The sequence below is a fragment of the Talpa occidentalis genome, unplaced genomic scaffold (assembly GCF_014898055.3).
Source record: "Talpa occidentalis isolate TD23 unplaced genomic scaffold, MPIMG_talOcc4v2.1, whole genome shotgun sequence".
NCBI classification, from domain to species: Eukaryota; Metazoa; Chordata; class Mammalia; order Eulipotyphla; family Talpidae; genus Talpa; species Talpa occidentalis.
The window spans coordinates 14,956,781-14,975,292 of NW_026555331.1; the positions used below are offsets into that span (position 1 = coordinate 14,956,781).

General features: G+C 44.6%; 2 protein-coding genes across 6 annotated transcripts in view; one reads left to right on the plus strand and one right to left on the minus strand.

Moving 5' to 3' along the window:
- The window catches only part of TBC1D31 (TBC1 domain family member 31), a 48,279-nt gene extending 43,643 nt beyond the window's left edge, over positions 1 to 4,636 (minus strand). For 2 of the 4 annotated variants that reach the window (XM_037502114.2, XM_037502106.2), the window contains exon 1: positions 4,517 to 4,636. In XM_037502114.2, the coding sequence (XP_037358011.1) occupies positions 4,517 to 4,593 (77 nt within the window). In that variant the 5' untranslated portion in view covers positions 4,594 to 4,636. Of the gene's footprint in view, positions 1 to 653; positions 716 to 4,516 lie in introns of those variants that run through there. The other 2 variants (XM_054692001.1, XM_054692000.1) reach the window with 1 other exon arrangement.
- Positions 4,637 to 12,691: 8,055 nt separating this feature from the next.
- Positions 12,692 to 18,512, plus strand: part of DERL1 (derlin 1) — a 75,895-nt gene continuing 70,074 nt past the window's right edge. Inside the window, exon 1 of one of the 2 annotated variants that reach the window (XM_037502146.2) lies at positions 12,692 to 13,033. In XM_037502146.2, the coding sequence (XP_037358043.1) occupies positions 12,881 to 13,033 (153 nt within the window). In that variant the 5' untranslated portion in view covers positions 12,692 to 12,880. The remainder of the gene's footprint in view (positions 13,034 to 18,512) is intronic. The other variant, XM_054692002.1, reaches the window with a different exon arrangement.

The window sequence follows — 18,512 nt, forward strand, 5'->3', positions numbered from 1 at the left end:
TATTCCAAAGTGAATTAATTTCTAAAGTAAATTATCCTAGTGCCCTGGGAGGGATGCTCGGGGAGGACAGGGAGCACTGCTTGCTCATCACCGGATCACAGTACCTACCCCTGAACCTGGCATGCATTACAGACCAGGCACTACAATATGACCGGTGAATGGACAAATGGTCTAAGAAGGCATTCTTTGAAAACCCGTATTAGCCGTACTTCTGTTCACCCTATGGAAGCATAGAATGATTAAAAAGAAATAAAAATGAAAACATTTTCACGTTAGGTTTTAAACCAGAGAAAAAGAGGGGGGTGGAGGGGAGAGAGACAGAGAGAAAGCAAGAAAAACCTAAACCTGGGGAAAAAGAAATGTACTCCCTCAATAGAGTAATAGCAGATTTCTGTGGGTAATTTCTGAGTCATTTCTGAGTGACTTTTCCCCCTTCTTTCTACTTTTCTGTATTTTATACATGTTCCTTAATGATCATGTAAATACTTTTATAACAGAAAAGACAAAGTTTACTATATGTATCTAGAATTACTATTTTTTGAGAGGAAGATCATGAACCAAATAACTGTTGAAAAGAAAACTGTTCAGGGGCCTCCCCGGTGGCGCAGCGACTGAGCGCAGGGTTGCAAAGCTGCCCGCAGCCTCTGCAGCACCTGTTCGATTCCCGGCTGCTCCCCGGCTGCCAGCGAGGGTCCCACATGGCGCGCAGACCTCTCCTGCCGCCCGCTGCTCCCATCAGCAGTGTACTTCGGTCCTTCTGCCTGCTCTGCTCCCCGCTCTGGCTCTGGTGAATCCTCTCACCCTCCCGTGCTTCTGATTGTACCCAGTGCTTGTATACACAAATTAATAAATCTTAAAAAAACAAACAAACAAACAAAAAACTGTTCATAAAACTGTAGCACAAAATAACTCCTTAAAATAATGAGTGCATATATGGGCCATGAAGATCAAAATAATTTCATTCTTTATTGCAACAATAGTTCTTAAATCATAAAAACTTTTATATTGCCTTTTTGTGAATTTTTTAATTTTAGCATTAGAAATACCTATCTTTTTCATTATTACTTCATTAACCCTTGCTAAATTGAATTAAGTATAAACATTTTCTTCTGTTTAAACACAAGGCTTTTCAGACTCATTGAAGGAAATAGCAAAATTATTAATTACAATGCTTATTTTTACCTACTTCCTGAAAAAACTGAACAAACTTTAGTCAAGCTCCTGAACCTTTTCCCAGGCCATTGTGCACCCTCGTAAAAATTAGTTTAACTGGAATCCCCTATGGTTGAGAACTGATCACCTTTGGTATCTGACCAGGATCCCCACCCTCTGCCATCCCCCACATGATGTCTCATGTCCCTGACCTGTCTTGAGCAAGAATCCTGTAGTCCAGTTTTGCCCAAACTCTCTTATCCTAGATATTTCCTTAGTAAGTCTCTACACACTGACAGCCATCCAGCTCTTTAGCTGTAAATTCCCAATTGCCCATGCAATATTTGGAATTGAACTTGGTTCTATACTGAGGCCTCGTTAGCCCTACTACAGTAATTCTCAATAAAGTGTTTTTATTGCTTTAACTATTGTCCAGCTCTGATTGTAATTTGACATCACCAAGGAGGAAAAAAAATGAATGTATTGAAATGACAAGTAACAACATCAAAATGTTCCCTTGGCAACTAAGCTCAGAGCAAATAACTTTTCCCTCCAGTCTTTTTTCTATAACATTTATTGTGTATTCAGACAACAAAATTACATGATCATTGTTCAAGACACAGAAAACACATAAAAGCACTAATAAATTAATAAAACTGATTATAATCCTGCCATCTTTATATAAACACTTAATGGGAACATTCTGCTTTGCTGATTTTTCACATAACTCATACATACACATATTTATTTTAGAACAACTGCCTTTCAATAGCTCATAGACTGACAGATTCCCTCAATTCTTAAACATACTCATTCATATATATATATTTATTTTAGAACAACTGCCTTTCAATAGCTCATAGATTGACAGATTTTCTCAGTCCTTAAACATAATAAAAACAGCAAATATTTACTGAATACCAAGATACAGGTAATACTATCTTAAAGCCTTCACAGTGTCCTACGGCAACCCTGTCTGGCCCATATGATTATCTTCATTTAGTCCTAGTGATTAACTGGCCCGATGTCATAGGGTGAGTAAACATACATATACTTCAACAAAAATCCATCTGATTCCAGAGTCATTGCTCCTTGCGTCTCTCACCACCACCACAATGGATTTTATTTTATTTTATTTATTTTTAAAAAGATTTATTTATTTATTTATACAAGCACTGGGTACAGTCAGAAGCGCGGGTTGGGAGGGTGAGAGAATTCACCAGAGCCAGAGTGGGGAGCAGAGCAGGCAGAAGGAGCAAAGTACACTGCTGAGGGGAGCAGCGGGTGGCAGGAGAGGTCTGTGCGCCATGCGGGACCCTTGCCAGTGGCTGGGGAGCAGCCGGGGATAGAATTGGCGCTGCAGAGGCTGCGGGCAGCTTCGCAACCCAGCGCTCAACCGCTGCACCACTAGGGAGGCCCCACAATGGATTTTAATGAACAATAATGGGGGAAAAAAACCTATGTTTTAGTAGAAAAAGCAAATAAGGACATTTATACAATGATCTTGCTGCTTTCATTTTTTGAATCCTACATTTACATCTGATATTTTACAACAGCAAGAAAGATAACTACAGCCATAACTATAGCCAAAAATGGCAGCCATTTTTTTTACTGTTCAGAGAACATTAGAAGTAAAGGTGGTATATAAACTCTACATTTGGAAAGAAAAATCCCTACCAAAGAAGCCCTAATGTAGAAAACTTTTTGTTAAAAGATTTATTTATTTATGCACACAAGAACTGGGGTACAGGCTAGAGTGGTGGGGTGGGGTGGAAGGTGAGAGGATTCACAAGAGACAGAGTGGGGAGCAGAACAGGCAGACTGACGAAGTACACTGCTGAGGGGAGAAGGGGGAGTGACGAGAGGTCTGCTGCGCCATGTGGGTAGTTCCCTGGCCGGGTGGGGCTCAAACTTGTGCTGCAGAGGCTATGGATAGCTTCATAATGCTATGCTTAACCCCTTGTGCCACCAGGGAGGCCCCCTGAAAACATTTTTTGTTTAATGGAATTGAAGGGCATTTTCAGGGGGCTGGCAGCAATCAGAACCAAACGCGCTGCTGATACAACATCTAGCATCATGGTCTGGAACATATAGTTGGCGCTAAGTCTGCTGATTTGTTGAGAAGCAACCAAAGAATCAATAGAATAACCACTAGTACACTGAAATAAGAACTCAGGCCATGCAGCACAGTCTATGAAATCCTAGGGAATTAGAAAGACTAGATCATCCTCTGTAATTATGAGATGGCACCACTTCGGGGCAAAGACTTCCATCAAAGTCACACAGGAAAAAGGCTGAGCCTCAGGAGGAGCAGGTAACTGAGAACAGAATGAAAAGGAGGGCTGGAAGTCATGAATCTGCAAGAGCAGAGGCAATTTAGGGCGTGAATGATATCTACATGGTACCACAAGAGTGGACACACGAACCACAGAACGGACACCACCAAAGTGAATCTAAGTATAACCTGTGGACTTTGGTAACAAACATGTGTCAATGTAGGTTCATCAACCGCAACAAATGTAGCATCTGGCGAGCCCATCTGAAATGGGAAGCCAGCGTGTGCAGGGCCTGACAGGAGATGGGAAATCTCCATACTTCGCTTTCAAGTTGGTGTGAACCTGGAACTGTCCTTAAGCAACTAAATCTATTTTTTAAAAAAACGAAAACAGCAGCAGCAGGAGCAGCAGCAACAAAAGCCAGCCTAACTCAGCAGAAGCCCACACTCCCAACTGCGTTGTGGAATGCAGGCCCCCCAGAATCCATACTAACATACACCCCGGAGAGGCGAAGATCATTTTGTTTCGAAGATCATTTTGCTTCACGGCTGTCCCAGCGTTTAGAAGACTGGCGCACAGTGGGGGGCTGAGAGCGGGGCTGGCACAGAGCCGGGCTCCCACGCGGTTGATGACTGCACGCCTGCTGGAACGCAGGCAGCGACCTCAGGGCGGATAAAACTGCCACATCTGGAAAGGGCAGATGTGCTCGATCCTCCCCGGAGCGCGCCTCCAGCTACAAAAGCCCAACACTAATTAACTGAGCACCTACTGCGCGCCCGGCCGCCCTGGTCCCGCAGGCGGCGGAGTCGGGGCCTCGCCAGGGGCGCAGTCTCTCCCGCGCAGTTTCGGGGTCCCCCCCGACCCCCGGGCCTGGGAGGGGGTCTCTGCGGACGGCGGCGCCCCGGCCCCCCCGGGGCTCAGCCCACTGGCGCCTGCGGGGCTCACCCACCCCAAGGTCCGGGCCGGAGCCAGAGCCGCCGCCCGCACCCCTTCCCCAGGGGCCCCCCAACAGCGCCTCAGACGCCGCCCACGGCCGCGGCCCCGCCCTCCCCGGCCCCCGCCGCCCCGCCCCCCGCCGCGGCCCGTACCCGTCCCGGGCGGCCGGCGACGGCTTGCGGTGCCATATCTTGCCGCCCGCCTTGTTGCCCAGGTCCGTGCTCTGCATGGCGAGGCCCGCGCGCCGCCCCCCGATCGCGGACAACCGTCCCGGCGCCTCCCGGCAGGCCCCGCGCTCCGGCCCGGGAAACCCGCGCGCCCGCCCGGCGGCTGCGGGCCCCGGGCCGTACCAAGCGCGCCAGGACGCCGGGCTCTCTGTTTACGAACCGATCGGAAGGCGGGGCCCTTCCAAACCGCCACGGCGACCCCTGCCCCCTGAGCAATGGAATCGACCAACGACCTTCCCTTAGGCCCCGCCCCCTGGCGAGGGCCGGCCTCTGGGCCCCAAAGCCTCCTGGGAATTGTAGTTTTCTGCAAGTGGGACGTGCAGGCCTGGCATTGGGGCGAGAATTCGGCCTCCTGGGAGGCTGGTGGGGCGGGGCGGGGCGGGATGGGGGGCGGGTTAAGTTCTCAGTAGAAGTGATTTTTCTCACATGGCAGGGCAGACCTCTCATAGCTTGCCCGCTGCTCCCCTCAGTAGTGTATTTGGTCAGTCTGCCTGTTCTGCTCCCCGCTCTGTCTCTGGTGAATCCTCTCACCCTCCCACGCCTCTGGCCTGTACCTCGGTTCTTGTATATATAAATAAATCTTCAAAAAAAAAAAAAAAAAAGCGATTTTCTCCGGTGGTTCTGCCTTAGGTCTGAATTGTGTTTGGGGATGACCGGCTTGTACAGACATCTGATAAAGACACAAGGAGCCAGTGCGTTGAGACTCAAAGGGTTCCCATTATAGAACTTTTGGAAAAAAGAAAACCGTGTAAATTTACTCATTTGCTCTTCTTGATTTTTCTCACCATCGTCATGGTTGTTTTTTCAATTCTGTGCTTTTAACAAAAGACTCCAGTAGTGTCTACTCCACCAATCACAGACCAGACAATCAATACTGTCATCAACAGCCAGTTGCTTTGCTTCAGAGTTCCTTTTCGTAAAAATTCGGGTAGCACTTCTACAACTCCTACTGGATAGCAAACATTCCTCCAAGTACTTTACGAATATTAACTCACTTAATTCTTTTAATCCTCATAACAAACCTACAATTAGTCGTACTAGTATTTCCATTTTTAGAGTCCTGTGAAATAGTATATTGGGTTCCAGTGACTGTGGTAATACATTTAGGGTAATTTGGTGGCATAAGACATCAGAAATATATTCTCTCACAGTTCTGGAGTCCAGAGTCTCAAATCAAGGTAATCGAAGAGTCTCCCCAGAGGCTTGGCCAGGCATGTTGTGGAGTAACATGGGACCTTCTAGAAACTAGAGGCACTTAGTGCAGTTAAAGCACAAGATGCTCAAGGAGTCATTATGCATGTGAAATATTGAGTACCTACACAGCTCTTAGTACCAACCGTTATTATATTGTATGGTGAATGGCAGGAGAATAAGAATAAGCACATGGAAAAGTCAGAATATAAAAGATCTGATCTACCATTCTAAGGAGTTTGGATGTTTCCCTGAAAGGTCCTGGAGAAACTCATGGATTCCAGACACATCTCTCAGACTGTAGAAGAAAGATCACTAAAAAGAGTTTGTAGTTTGAGGCAGAAGGTGCATGGGAGATGGACAAAAAGTGATAATTATCCAAGTCAGTCTCTCAGGAGGAATCCCCACATGTAGGTGACCAGGGTTATTGACAGATTATTTAGGGAAACTGACGTTGCAAAGAGAACAGTTCTGTTTCATCATTTAAACAGAAGTGTGCAGCATGCTGCTACCCAGGTAGTGCTTTTCATTTCCTAGATGGATCAGCTGCTTGACTTGTAAGGAGGGGAAGAGAGGCAACAGCCATTCCAATGAATTGTGACAAAGCTCACCTCCCCCTCTTTTTCAACCTGAGTCAAAACTGAAAACGAAAAATCAAAGGGATGTGCTCCAAGTTGCTTAAATAAATATTCATGCCTAGGTGTTCTCATAAAACATACATGAAAAGCAACCGAGGGCAGTGTTTCACGTGTAATCAAAGGGAGTTGGCACCCACAGTTGAGTTGCTGCAATGTCAAAGGGGAGGGGGAACGGATGCTGATCTTGACAGGCAGTTAGATCATCCCCACATATGATGAGAGTGGATTGTGGTCTCTAAAAGGCCTGCTCTTGACTAGGGGAAGGAGGAAACCATAGCTTCTTATTCCCTGACAAAATGGGCAGTAGCTGCAAGTTTCCAGACTTTGGGGTCCTTCAGCTTAGCCAGGAGGGGAGGAGATTATGGACTACTCAACCCCTATCAAGTCCACAATTGTCCTAAGAAGCAAGGACAGCTCATCTCACCTTAGCCTGAACTGTATACGATCTCAGCTTATGGATGTGGCCTAATTTCATAATTCCCCTATTCATGGCTGTTGGATTTTAAAAATTACTTTTAAACTTTATGCCAGAAACATGAATATCTATTTGTACAATGTAGGCTTTTGTGTAAGTCAGTTCACTATTGGATCACTTAAACCCTCAAAATTATGTTCTGCAGGTAATGGCTTAGGCAGATGGTGGGCTGTGGAGTCAGAGAATACTGGGAATAGTTCCCTCAGGACTGAATAACTCATCTTGATTCATAGACACTTGGTGATATTTTTGGGCTCCAAGGGCAGGTTATCAGCAAGTGTGACAAGATGCTGGCAAACTATGAGTAAAATGCCTCTAATTGCTGTAAGCAAGGAAGGCGAGCTGATGGAGCTCGGGCATTTATTGTCCACAGAAGTATTCTAGGATAGCATGGCATCCTTCTGCCAGTGCTCTCGGCAGTGTGGAGAAGGCCACGGAGTTGAGTGGGATGACCACCAAGAAACCAGCACCTACTTGCACTATTAGATCTCATCCCCTGACTAGTGGTTTGGAAGACATGTACACATACCTAAAGACATAGGACCCAGAATGCCCGAGTTCATTAAGAATAATGCTTACTCTTACTATAATTTTGGCCTTGACATCTTCATTATAAAATCAGGATAATGATAGCACTGTGTTAATAGTGATAGAGGTGTAGAGTTTAGAACAGCATCTAGTACATCAATGTCTTCAATGAAACTTAGCGTTTATTTTTTAATTTTTTAAATATTTATTTATGCATACAAGAGCTTGGGTGTAGACCATAAGTGGGGAGAATAGAATGGGAGTGAGAGGATTCACCAGAGACAGAGTGGGGAGCAGTATAGGCGGATCTATCGAAATACACTGCTGAGGGGAGCAGTGAGCAAATCAGGAGAGGTCTGCTGGGCAATGTGGGTCAGCTTCCTGGTTGGGAATTCAATTTGTGCTGCAGTGGCTGCTGATAGCTTCATAGTGCTGAAACTTAACCCTTTGTGCCACCAGGGAGGCCCCAGATGTTAGTTTTATTAGTATTGCTATTTTTTAAGCCATTCGAAGGAGAATGATGTGCTGATAAATTCAACAACAGGCTCTCTGGACCAAAAAAAAAAAGCCATTGTTTGTGCATTTGGCTATTTCTGTGGTGTAAATATTCCTATGACGGGCAATTTCAAGCTACTAATATGATGTCATTTAAAATAGAGTTGGAAAGAGGTGAGCAATAACACACTATTATTTAGTATGTTCACCACCAGGTACAGTAGGCAGAAATTACCTCAACAGCGTATATAAACAGTAAAACATAGCACCATAATTAAAAATTATGTTTTGAGTACTAACTACCACTTAGAAGCACATTTTATCTCAATCTGTTTATATATTTTAAATAACCCCAGAAAATCTACCCTTAAAGGTTATTTTATTTTAATTGAAATATATTTGCTATATGATCTCCATTATAGTGATAGCACACCTGCCTCTTCAAAAAATTATCATTTCTGGGCCTCCCTGGTGGCGCAGCAGTTGAGCGCTGGGTTGCAAAGCTGCCCGCAGCCTCTGCAGCGCCGGTTCGATCCCCGGCTGCTCCCCGGCCACCAGAGGAGGGTCCCACATGGCACGCAGACCTCTCCTGCCACCCGCTGCTCCCCTCAGCAGTGTGCTTCGGTCCTTCTGCCTGCTCTGCTCCCCGCTCTGGCTCTGGAGAATTCTCTCACCCTCCCGCGCTTCTGACTGTACCCAGTGCTTGTATAAAAAAATAAATAAATATTTAAAAAAATTATCATTTCTTTTTTTGTGGTGGAATAATTAAGATCTAGTTTCTTAGCAGGCTTAAAGTTTTTAGTGGAAAAAAACATCTTTTTACATTTGGTTAACAGCTGCGTGACACTATGATATATTAAGAAATATCCTTGGTCTTTGTCTCTGGTTTCAAGCACAGAGTTTCTAAAATCCTTGTAATTTCCTCATAGGGGTGAGAGAAGCGAGCATCTTTTGTTGTTATTCTTAAGATCCTTTCGACTCTACCTGAGTTTATGGTAATGAGGTGTCTAGGACGACAAGAAATGAACTTTGGGAATAGAGGGCTGGAGCTTTCAGGCTCAACCCACAGCCTCCCCAGAGGGGACCAGCCTTGGGGATTGAGCCAGTCACCAGCCTCCAATGATTTAATCATCATGTAATAGAACTTCCATAAAAACCCTAAATGAAGGACTTCTGAGGTTCTCAAGTTTGTGAAGAGAGACGCTGAGAGGGTGGTGTGCCCAGAAAAGACAAGGTAGCTCTGGGTTCCACCGGCATAACATGCCCCAGGCAGCTCTTCCTTTCAGCTTTTCCAGAGTTGTATCCTTTATAATAAGCTGGTAACAAGCTGTTTCTGGATACAGATGGAAACAGAACTCAAGTTTTTGCACTGGCTCAGAGTCCTGGTTAATGGGCCTTTTTCTAGATGTGTCACCTTTCAGAGTTTTGCCTCTGCCTTACTTCTAGTATTTCTAGTGGAAGGGCCACACCATGGTGATGACTTGGGTTCAAGGCCAACAGGTAAGAATTCTACATTAAAAAAAACTTCACATTCTGACACTGATATTACAGTACCTTTTTTCCCCTTTGGTTCACAAGGAAGGCATTTCAGATCCTTGCAGTCCTTTCTCAAGGCAGATCTTGAATGAATATCATTTTCTATTCTGATTATGAATATAAACTAGATGATGAATATAAATTATAAATAGCAATAATAATTACTTGGGTTATTATTATTATGATTATTTTGGTTTGCAGATGGTTAGTTAAGTTTGATATTAAAGAGATTATTTTTATCCAAATACTTTCTACATAAACTGGTTTGGCTGCCTGGTTTACCCACCTAGCAAACATTGAATGCTGGTCTTTCGTACTGGTTACTAGAATAAAACTAGTACCTAGGAGATGTTTTGGAGTTCACCAAGAGCCTTTACATTTGTCACAGAGGTACATAGAGGAGTTAAGAGATGAACTCAAGTCAGATGGACTTGGACTTGAATCAATGAAGTTATAGGACCTTGGGTGAATTTATTAATTTTTTTTAGCTTCTGTATAATAGTACCTATCTTTCAGGGTTAGTGTGAACATTTAGTGACACGAGTTTGGAAAGTGCAAGCACATAATTTGGTAAATAAAAGGCTCTGCATTAAAAGGTACAACCACCTCCATCTAGGCGGCAGGTAGCACCATTTTTACCATTTGCATGAGTCACCTAAGAGGTCAGTGACTTGCTCATGGTCACATAATCAGCAAGAGGAAGCTCTGGAATCCAGAATGAGTTCTTTACAGTATACAAAAGACTGACTTTATTTAGGACACACACACACACACACACACACAATCGCTCACATGTGCACACATATTAGAATAACAAATGACAACTGCTTTACATGCTTTTGTCTCCCAGCCCAATCTACCAAAATTTAAACAATTTCCCCAAGCTTATGGCTAAAAATTTAGGACTGGTTCTGCTGGGCATGACAGATAAGCTATTATTCTCGTCATAGCTTCTTTATCTGCAAGTAGGGAGCCAAGGAAGCTGTCTACGAGTTAACATAAGGATGAAATACATATTTGGGATGTGATTTTGCGTTTCTTGAAGAAAAATGCCATTTATGTGGCAGGTATTCCACTAGCGCAGCATTGCTATATGGTAGCTGTGACAGAATGATATCTGAGTCATCACCCCTATCTGCTGGCATCACTCAGCAGCAAGGTGCCAACCTTCAGCACTAGGCAACATTGAGCTCTAAACTGTTTTGTTTTTTTCTTTTAAAGAAATATTAGGAAATATATTTCAATTATAGTAGGAAAGGCATAGATAGGATCATCTTTTCTACTTCTCATTCCTTCTTAATACTATTGAATATGTTAGAGATCAGGCCACTTTGGGGAATACGAAGTTGCCTTATTCTAAGAGGTCTGAATAACATTCAATTATATGGCTAAACCATAGTTTCTTCCATCACTTTCTTTTTCTTTGTTACATGTATTAACTAACTTTATTGTGCTAATCTTTTTTTTAACACTGCATACAAATATCAAATCATTACATAGTACACCTTAAATTTACATAATGTCAATTATATCTCAAAGCTGGGAGAGAAAGAAATATAAAAAAATACAATGGCTAATCTCTAATAACCATTGAGAAACTATAAACAAGAAAATAACTCAGTAATTTGCTTCATTTTCTTAGCTTTTGTAACAATTCTATGATGTTTCATTCTTTATTTCTAGTCCTACCTTCCCAGCACACACACACACACACACACACACACACAAAGTTGGCCTGGACATAGGAAGTTTGCACACACACAAGTTGGCCTGGACATAGGAAGTTTGCTAGTCTGGGGGATTAGGAATCCAACACACTGCTTAGGAACTGCCTGCATCTTCAGATTTCCTTCAACAGGAAGAAAGTTGGCTGCTTCTGCCTCCAGTCACAGAACACAGTGTTTCAAACTCCACCCACACCAGCTACTCCTGTTTTTGATTTTCTATTCATTTTTTTAAATTGAAGTAACAGTGAATGAGAACATGTTCCAGGTGTTCATTAATAAGAATCATAGTTTTTTATTGGCAGATAGCTGTTTCCAACTTTGGCTATTTAAAAAGAAACGAAGGCACAGAGAGTTTGACATTTTTACAACCTAATATTGTTAATAAGAGGGGTAACCACGATGTAAACTTTAGGTTTTCTAAAGCCTGGACTTGAATTCCAGAATGACTTCTAGAGCACAAACCGGAAAGAAATACTGCCAAACATACTTGCCAAACAACTGCCCTGCTTTGTTTTTGCCTTTTTCTCATGCACCTGTACTCACGGTTCATCAGAGAAGCTGTTATAGGGCAGCCCCGATATTGAACAGGTTGCCTGGCTGTGGGTCCTCACCCACGCGCTTAAAAGGGACTTATTAATACTCCACTACAGGCACACACAAAAGGTTAATAAAAGGTTTATTTACAAGGGAAAAGGAAAGAAGGAAAATGTACAACTCAGGGAGAAAATAGGGAAATAAAGTCTTTAAAACGTCCTACCCAATCCACCGACCTGGAAACCCAAAAAGTACTCTCAGAACTAGCCGGGCGCTGCGAGCTGGCGGAGAGTCAAAAATGGGGGCCCCCCCAAAGCCCACGTGTCTGGCTTTATACCAACGTGGCTGCTGAACCCCACCCTCAGGTCCCAGCCACCTTCCCTTGGGTGGTGATGGGATTTGGAGTTCCCAGTGTCTTTGGCTTTGGCCTGGGGTGGGGGTGGAGTCCACAAAGCCTGTGTGGAATTAGCTTTAGGACAGCCTTTCCCCCTAACAAAACCTTTAGTCCTCTCGACCTATTTTATCTTCTTAGTTTTATCACTTTCTGAAATTATTCAATAATTCATCTCCAGGCTATTCCCCTTAGAACGAAGTTCCCGGACACCCCCGTTAGCCGCAGCATCCTGGTGTCCAGACCCCTCCTCGTCCCTAATAAACCCTGAACAAACGTGAAGAATTAATGAAACACAGAAGACCTGGATTTCCCCTTCCGCTTTAAACATCCGACACGTGAACGGGCCTGGACAGCTCCGGCGAGTACGCGCGCGAGAGCGTTCCGCCTCGCCATTGGCTGCCGTGTTTGCCGTTGCTGGGGCAACCACTGTTTCCGACCAGTCGCGTCGTCGCTCCGCCGGGCCCCGCCCCCTCTCGGCCCCGCCCCCGGCCAGGAGGCCCGGCCCTGTTGTAAAAGCGGCGCTCGCCCTTTAAGCGGCGGGACTTCTGGTCAACGTCGTCCGCGGCCGCCGGAAGGGGAAGTTTCGCCTCTAAACGCTGCCTCGCTCGCCCGAATTCGGCGGCGCCACGTCCGCCGGTCCCCGCCTTCTGCACCGCAGCCTGGACGGCGTCCATCGCGGCAGCGTCTACTCGCGGAGCCAGCCGCGGCGGGCCGGGGCCGGGGCAGGGTTAGGGTGGGGCCGCGCGCGTCCTGGCCGCCTAGGGAGCGAAGATGTCGGACATCGGGGACTGGTTCAGGAGCATCCCGGCCATTACGCGCTATTGGTTCGCCGCCACCGTCGCGGTGCCTTTGGTCGGCAAACTCGGCCTCATCAGCCCGACCTACTTCTTCCTCTGGCCCGAAGCCTTCCTCTACCGCTTCCAGGTACTGCCCGATCGCGGAGGGAGCGGACTACAGGCCCCAGGGGGCCCCGCGGCGGCGGAGCGTAGACCGGCGCGTGGCGGGAGCGCGGTGCCTGGTGGGATTTGTAGTGCGGGGTCTCGAGCGCTTTAGGGTGGGGGTCCTGTAGCCCCGGGGGAGGAGTGCTTAAGGGGTCTGGGGTTCTGGGCGGGAGACAGGGAGTCGTGTGTTGGGCGCGGGAGTCGGGGGGGGGGGAACGGGCTGATCTCGCCCTTTGTATTAAGGCAGCGCTTCCCCCCACTGCACTCAGGGGAGGAGGCAGTGGAAGGTAAGTCTGTGAGAGTTGTCAGTGTATTGGAAGTGGGTGATTAGCTGCCAGGATGGAGTAGGTGCCCTCTGACCACCCCCCTCCCCGACACCCACATGGGGGGCTTGTAGGTGTCCACTTGTCCAACTTGCAGTTTGGGTTCTTTTCCATGTTAATGGATTTTATTTCTCTGCAGGAGTTACTTGAGATCAGAGGTCAGAGGTGCAAAGGGTAAATTTATTTAACTGCCTTCCCCTCTGACCCCGACCGACTCTCTGGCATGTAATAGTTGAATGTATGAAAAAGTGAAATTAATGGAAGAGCTTGTTATTTTGTCAAGCGTGAATGAAACATTCCTGGTCGGAGAATGTTCATTGCGTAGAGGTTGTCTCTATTCACCGGATTCTGTGTTTAAATGTGGTTTAATGTCAGATACTAAGATCTGACTTCAGCACATGACTTGGCTTGTGGATAACACTGTCTTGTCTTTCCCTTCTACCTGGCTATTTCTTATTTATTTTCCTGAGTCTTAAATGTTGTGATGTGCTCCGGAGATCAGCTTTGAAACTTCTTCTCTAGACTCTCCCTTGCTGTCGGTGATCTTATTTAGCTTTAAGATGTTCAATACTTATAAAAGGAGGACTCTACAAATATGAATATTTTCAGTCCAGATCTGTCTCCTGATTTCCGCATTTGTACATCTTACTATTTGAAATTACCGCTTGGATGCCCAATCGTTATCCCCATGCCCTTCCCCCCTTTGCCCTACATGTAAATAGCAACTTTTTTTTATTACAGGTCAAGCTAATAGTAGTAGTGGAGTCATCCTTGACTTCTCTTTTTCTCACACTTGGCAGTCTACCAGCAAACTCTGTTTACTGTACTTTAGATGTAGAACCAAAATGTAATGTTTTCGTTCTCCATAGCAAGCCATTTTCATTCTAGTCCTGTTCATTTCAATCTTTTCTCTAGACAGCTAGAGTGACCTTTCTAAGACATAAATCAGGTCCTGTCAGTCCTCTGTCCAGAACCTTCCAATGTCTTCTCAATTTGATGAGGAAAAATACAAATCCTTTCAGCAGTCAGCAAGGCCCTGACTTCTTCTCTGACCTCCTTCCCTCCTCTCCACCATGAATATTAGGTTCCACAGTGGAAATCTTCACTGTTATTTCAGCAACTAACTTGATCTCTCCTCAGGACCTTTGCACATGCTGTTTCTCTGCTCAGTGAAGATACCATGATTAACCTCTTGCCTCCTTTAATCTCTGCCAATGAAGATACCACGATTAGCCTCTTGCCTCCTTTAATCTCTGCCCAAATTTTGGAAATTTTGCCTTCCCCTTGTAGTTTCTGGCATGATGTCTCTGCCAGTACTGCCTGCACCCATTTCATGTCTTGGGATGAGATAACATTCGCAACACCTTATCTGATTGCCCTAAATAAAATAATACCCTTCCTTCATTCTTGCTACATATTACCTTTTGGTATTTGTGAGTTTGCTTCCCTTCAGAAAATAAGGCTCCAGGAAAGCCAGCTCTTTGTCTCATTTATCATTGTCTTTGTACCTGGATTAGTGCCTGGCACATAGCATTTGCTTAAGACGTTGGTTGAATGCAAGGAAGTAATTGGACACTTGCTAATGCTGGGCACTGGGAGGGTATAGTAGTGAATATGACAGTCATAACCCCAGCTTCTCTGAAGAAAATAGTGAAGAGTGACTTAAGGGGTGTACATTTGATAGAGTGTTGCAGAAGGCCTTAGAAAAGGTAGTTGAGCTGAAATCCGAGTTATGAGGAGCCAGCTTTGGGAAGAGCTGGCCTCGGAACAACTTCCCATTTCATGTCTTGGGATGAGATAACATCAGTATTGTGCTTCTCCAGATGTTTTCTTACTCAGCTTCCCTCGTCATCCTGAGATCAGTGTTCCACCAATTTATAGACAACTGCAATGTTAGTTTCAATTTCGGTGAGTTGAAGATAGTGCTAAGCTCTCTCGTTTAACTCTTTTGCATAATATCTACCAAAACACATAGTTAAGTATTTAACAACATGTTTTTGAGGGTGATTTCTTCCAAATTAATTATGGCATATTATTTTTCCTTTTCTGTTAGAAAAGGAAAATTTCAAGTGGTTGAGTCATGGTCTCCAGCCCTTGCTTAGTCCCTTACTAGTTGTGTCCTCTTAGGCAAGTTAACTTTCTGAGCCTCAACTTCTTTACCAAAAATTGCGGATAAATTTAATACCCACATTAACTCTAAGTGTTAATTCTGTTTTAACTCCGTTGAACTCCATTGATGATAACATATTCCATCAATTTAATAAGATTTTTTTGGAGGGGGAGGAAAACAGAAATTACACTAAATGAATATATGGACTATAAGACACATCCTAATATTAGAAACACAAAAGCAAAACACAAAAATGAGTATCTTCAAATTAAAGAGATGTTATCTGTTTCACGCCTCTATTATATAAAACTCATAGAAAAGTGTGTATAAAGTACTCAGTAAAGGGCCTCCCCGGTGGCGCAGCGGTTGAGCGCTGGGTTGCGAAGCTGCCCGCGGCCTCTGCGGCGCCGGTTTGATCCCCGGCTGCTCCCCGGCCACCAGAGGAGGGTCCCACATGGCGCGCAGACCTCTCCTGCCGCCCGCTGCTCCCCTCAGCAGTGTATCTTGGTCCTTCTGCCTGCTCTGCTCCCCGCTCTGGCTCTGGTGAATTCTCTCACCCTCCCGTGCTTCTGACTGTGCCCAGTGCATGTATAAACAAAACAAACAAATAAATAAATAAATAAACATGCCTCTATTAAAAAAAAAAAAATTAAAAAAAAAATAAAGTACTCAGTAAATAGTCTGATAAACTATTAAAAATGGTGCCTCTTTTATTAGCCAATAATAATTCTCACCGTTGTGGCTCTTTCTCCTTGGGCACTAATATTCTAGTTTTAATTTGTAACTGAAATGGAAATATTACTGCTGCAGTATTATCCCATTTTTTGTATTCTTAAAAGCATCCTGACTTGAAATGGGGAAATGAAAACTCTCAATTTCTCTAATTTGTTTCCAAGAATAATAAGAAATGACACCACTCAAATTTGTGTTTGGGCCTGGTGCTAGACTTTTGCTATGTTATCACTTTTAACTTCAGCAGCCCTTGCAGAGTGATTTAAGTGTGTGTCGGGGAAGAGAGACATGCACACAGAACTGGAAGGGGAAAGAACTCAGCCTGTAGGCCGGGTGTAGAAACAGCCTCAAGGTTTGGCTCTCGAACTGTAGGCCGGGTGTTGGTTGTGTGCAGCTTTAAATTCTCTTCTTCGTGTCCTGTCCAAGGTGGACACTTCTGCTGTAGTCTTAGATAAGGCTGCCGGTGAGATCAGAGCTTCATTTTCTAACTTTTTATTGAGTTACAATATACAAGCAGGAAAAGGAGATATATTCAGTAATATGCCAGGCATGTTTACAGCGTGTTGAATTTTCAAAAACTGGGTGCATGTACGCAGGCAGCACCCAGCTCAAGAAACGGAGCATTCAGTGTCCCCCAAACCTTCCTCCTGCTCTCTTCTGGTTCTGTCCCCTCCCAGGGCCGCTAGTATCTTGACTGTTCATGCCATAGATATTTTCACCATGTATGAAAACACATAGGTGTTTTAAAGTTTTCTGTAATTGAAATCTCAGTTTGTGTTCTTTTGTGTCTAGCCTCTCTTTTAAGCAGTGCCTTTTACCAGTGCAATATCACCCATATGGTTGCAAGTGGTTTTAGATGGCTCAGCCCTGTGCCATTTCAGGGTGTAAAAGGCCACGTTCACTTACCATTTTGTGGGTGGCAGGCCTCTGGGCAGTTTCCACTTGGGGCTCTCATGAAGAGCGCTGCTGTGATCCCGTGCATGTCTTGGTGAACACAGGGGTGCATTTCTTTTGTGCAAATCTAGGGGTAGAACTGATGATTTTGAGTAACTCTTGTGAATTCCTCAGTTGAGACTGAGTACCTTTCATTTATTTTTCTCGCCTACCTGGTGTGGCCAAGATAAAAGGCCACACTTTGCTAATAGCATTTGGCCTATGATCTCTGCTCTTTCTTCCTTGCCTGGTGACCAGTGTAGGTAGGCAAGATTTCTTAACTCCAAATCAGCTGCTCCTTAACTGTTTCAGAAAAATCTGATTTTGATACTTTAAAACCCTAAGCTGACACTGGGTGGCATTTGTAATTATTTCAGCAGCAGGTTGTTTGGGAGATTTTAGTTCAAGGGTGGCGACAGCCTACTTTCTCCATAGAAGTTGTTGGACTAGTAACTAGAGATCAGTGTCCTGTGTTTTTTAAAGACTTTATATGCCAGAGAACATGAGGGCCTCTTGCCTTGTTAAGGTGAGAAACTCTGGGCGGCTTACCTAGACTCTACTGAGGACTCAGCTTTCCTCATAAAATAGCTGGGGTGATACTGGTGCTAGCAGCGGGACTGCCAGGGGGTTAAAATGAGATGTTCCTCCATGCGGCTTTCTGCCCACAGGTCTCTGGCTCTTTGTTCTGCGCTGGCTGTCTATTTTTTTTAAAGATTTATTTATTTATGTATACAAGAGCTGGGGTATAGGCCAGAGGTGTGGGGGTAAGAGGACTCACCAGAGACAGAGTGGGGAACAGAACAGGCAGACTGACTGAAATACACTGCTGAGGGGAGCAGCGGGCGAGCCAGGAGAGGTCTGCTGCGCCATGTGGGTTGTCTCTTAAGCGATCAGTGAAGGTGTCCAGGATTGAATTGGAGCCTCCACCACTCGCAGCCTGGGGAAATAAAGGCAGTTCCTTATCTTAAATATTCACACATCAGCGAAAGGAAAGGAGGGGATTTAACTGGGGATCTTCAATGGGGATTTCAGAAATAGAATCCACTGCTTCCTTCTGAAGAGGTGAGATGTATCCTGGTGTTTTCAAATTATAATTTTAAAGTAATACAAAAATAATATTAAGTCTTTTAGATCAATGAGAGCAAGTATACCTCAAGGGTAAGCTTAATGAACAGGGAAAGGCGTGAGGTATTTTGACAGACACTGATTTCCAAAGAACAGGTGCACAGTGGCTAAAAATAGCGTCGTGTTGTCTGTGTTAGTGAAAATGGTAGTCAGAAAAAAACTGTGGTTTCTTTTCCAAATTCAGGTCTTGAGTAACTTAGAAAAACATGGGAGTAGTTTAAAATGTGAATTTGTAAAAA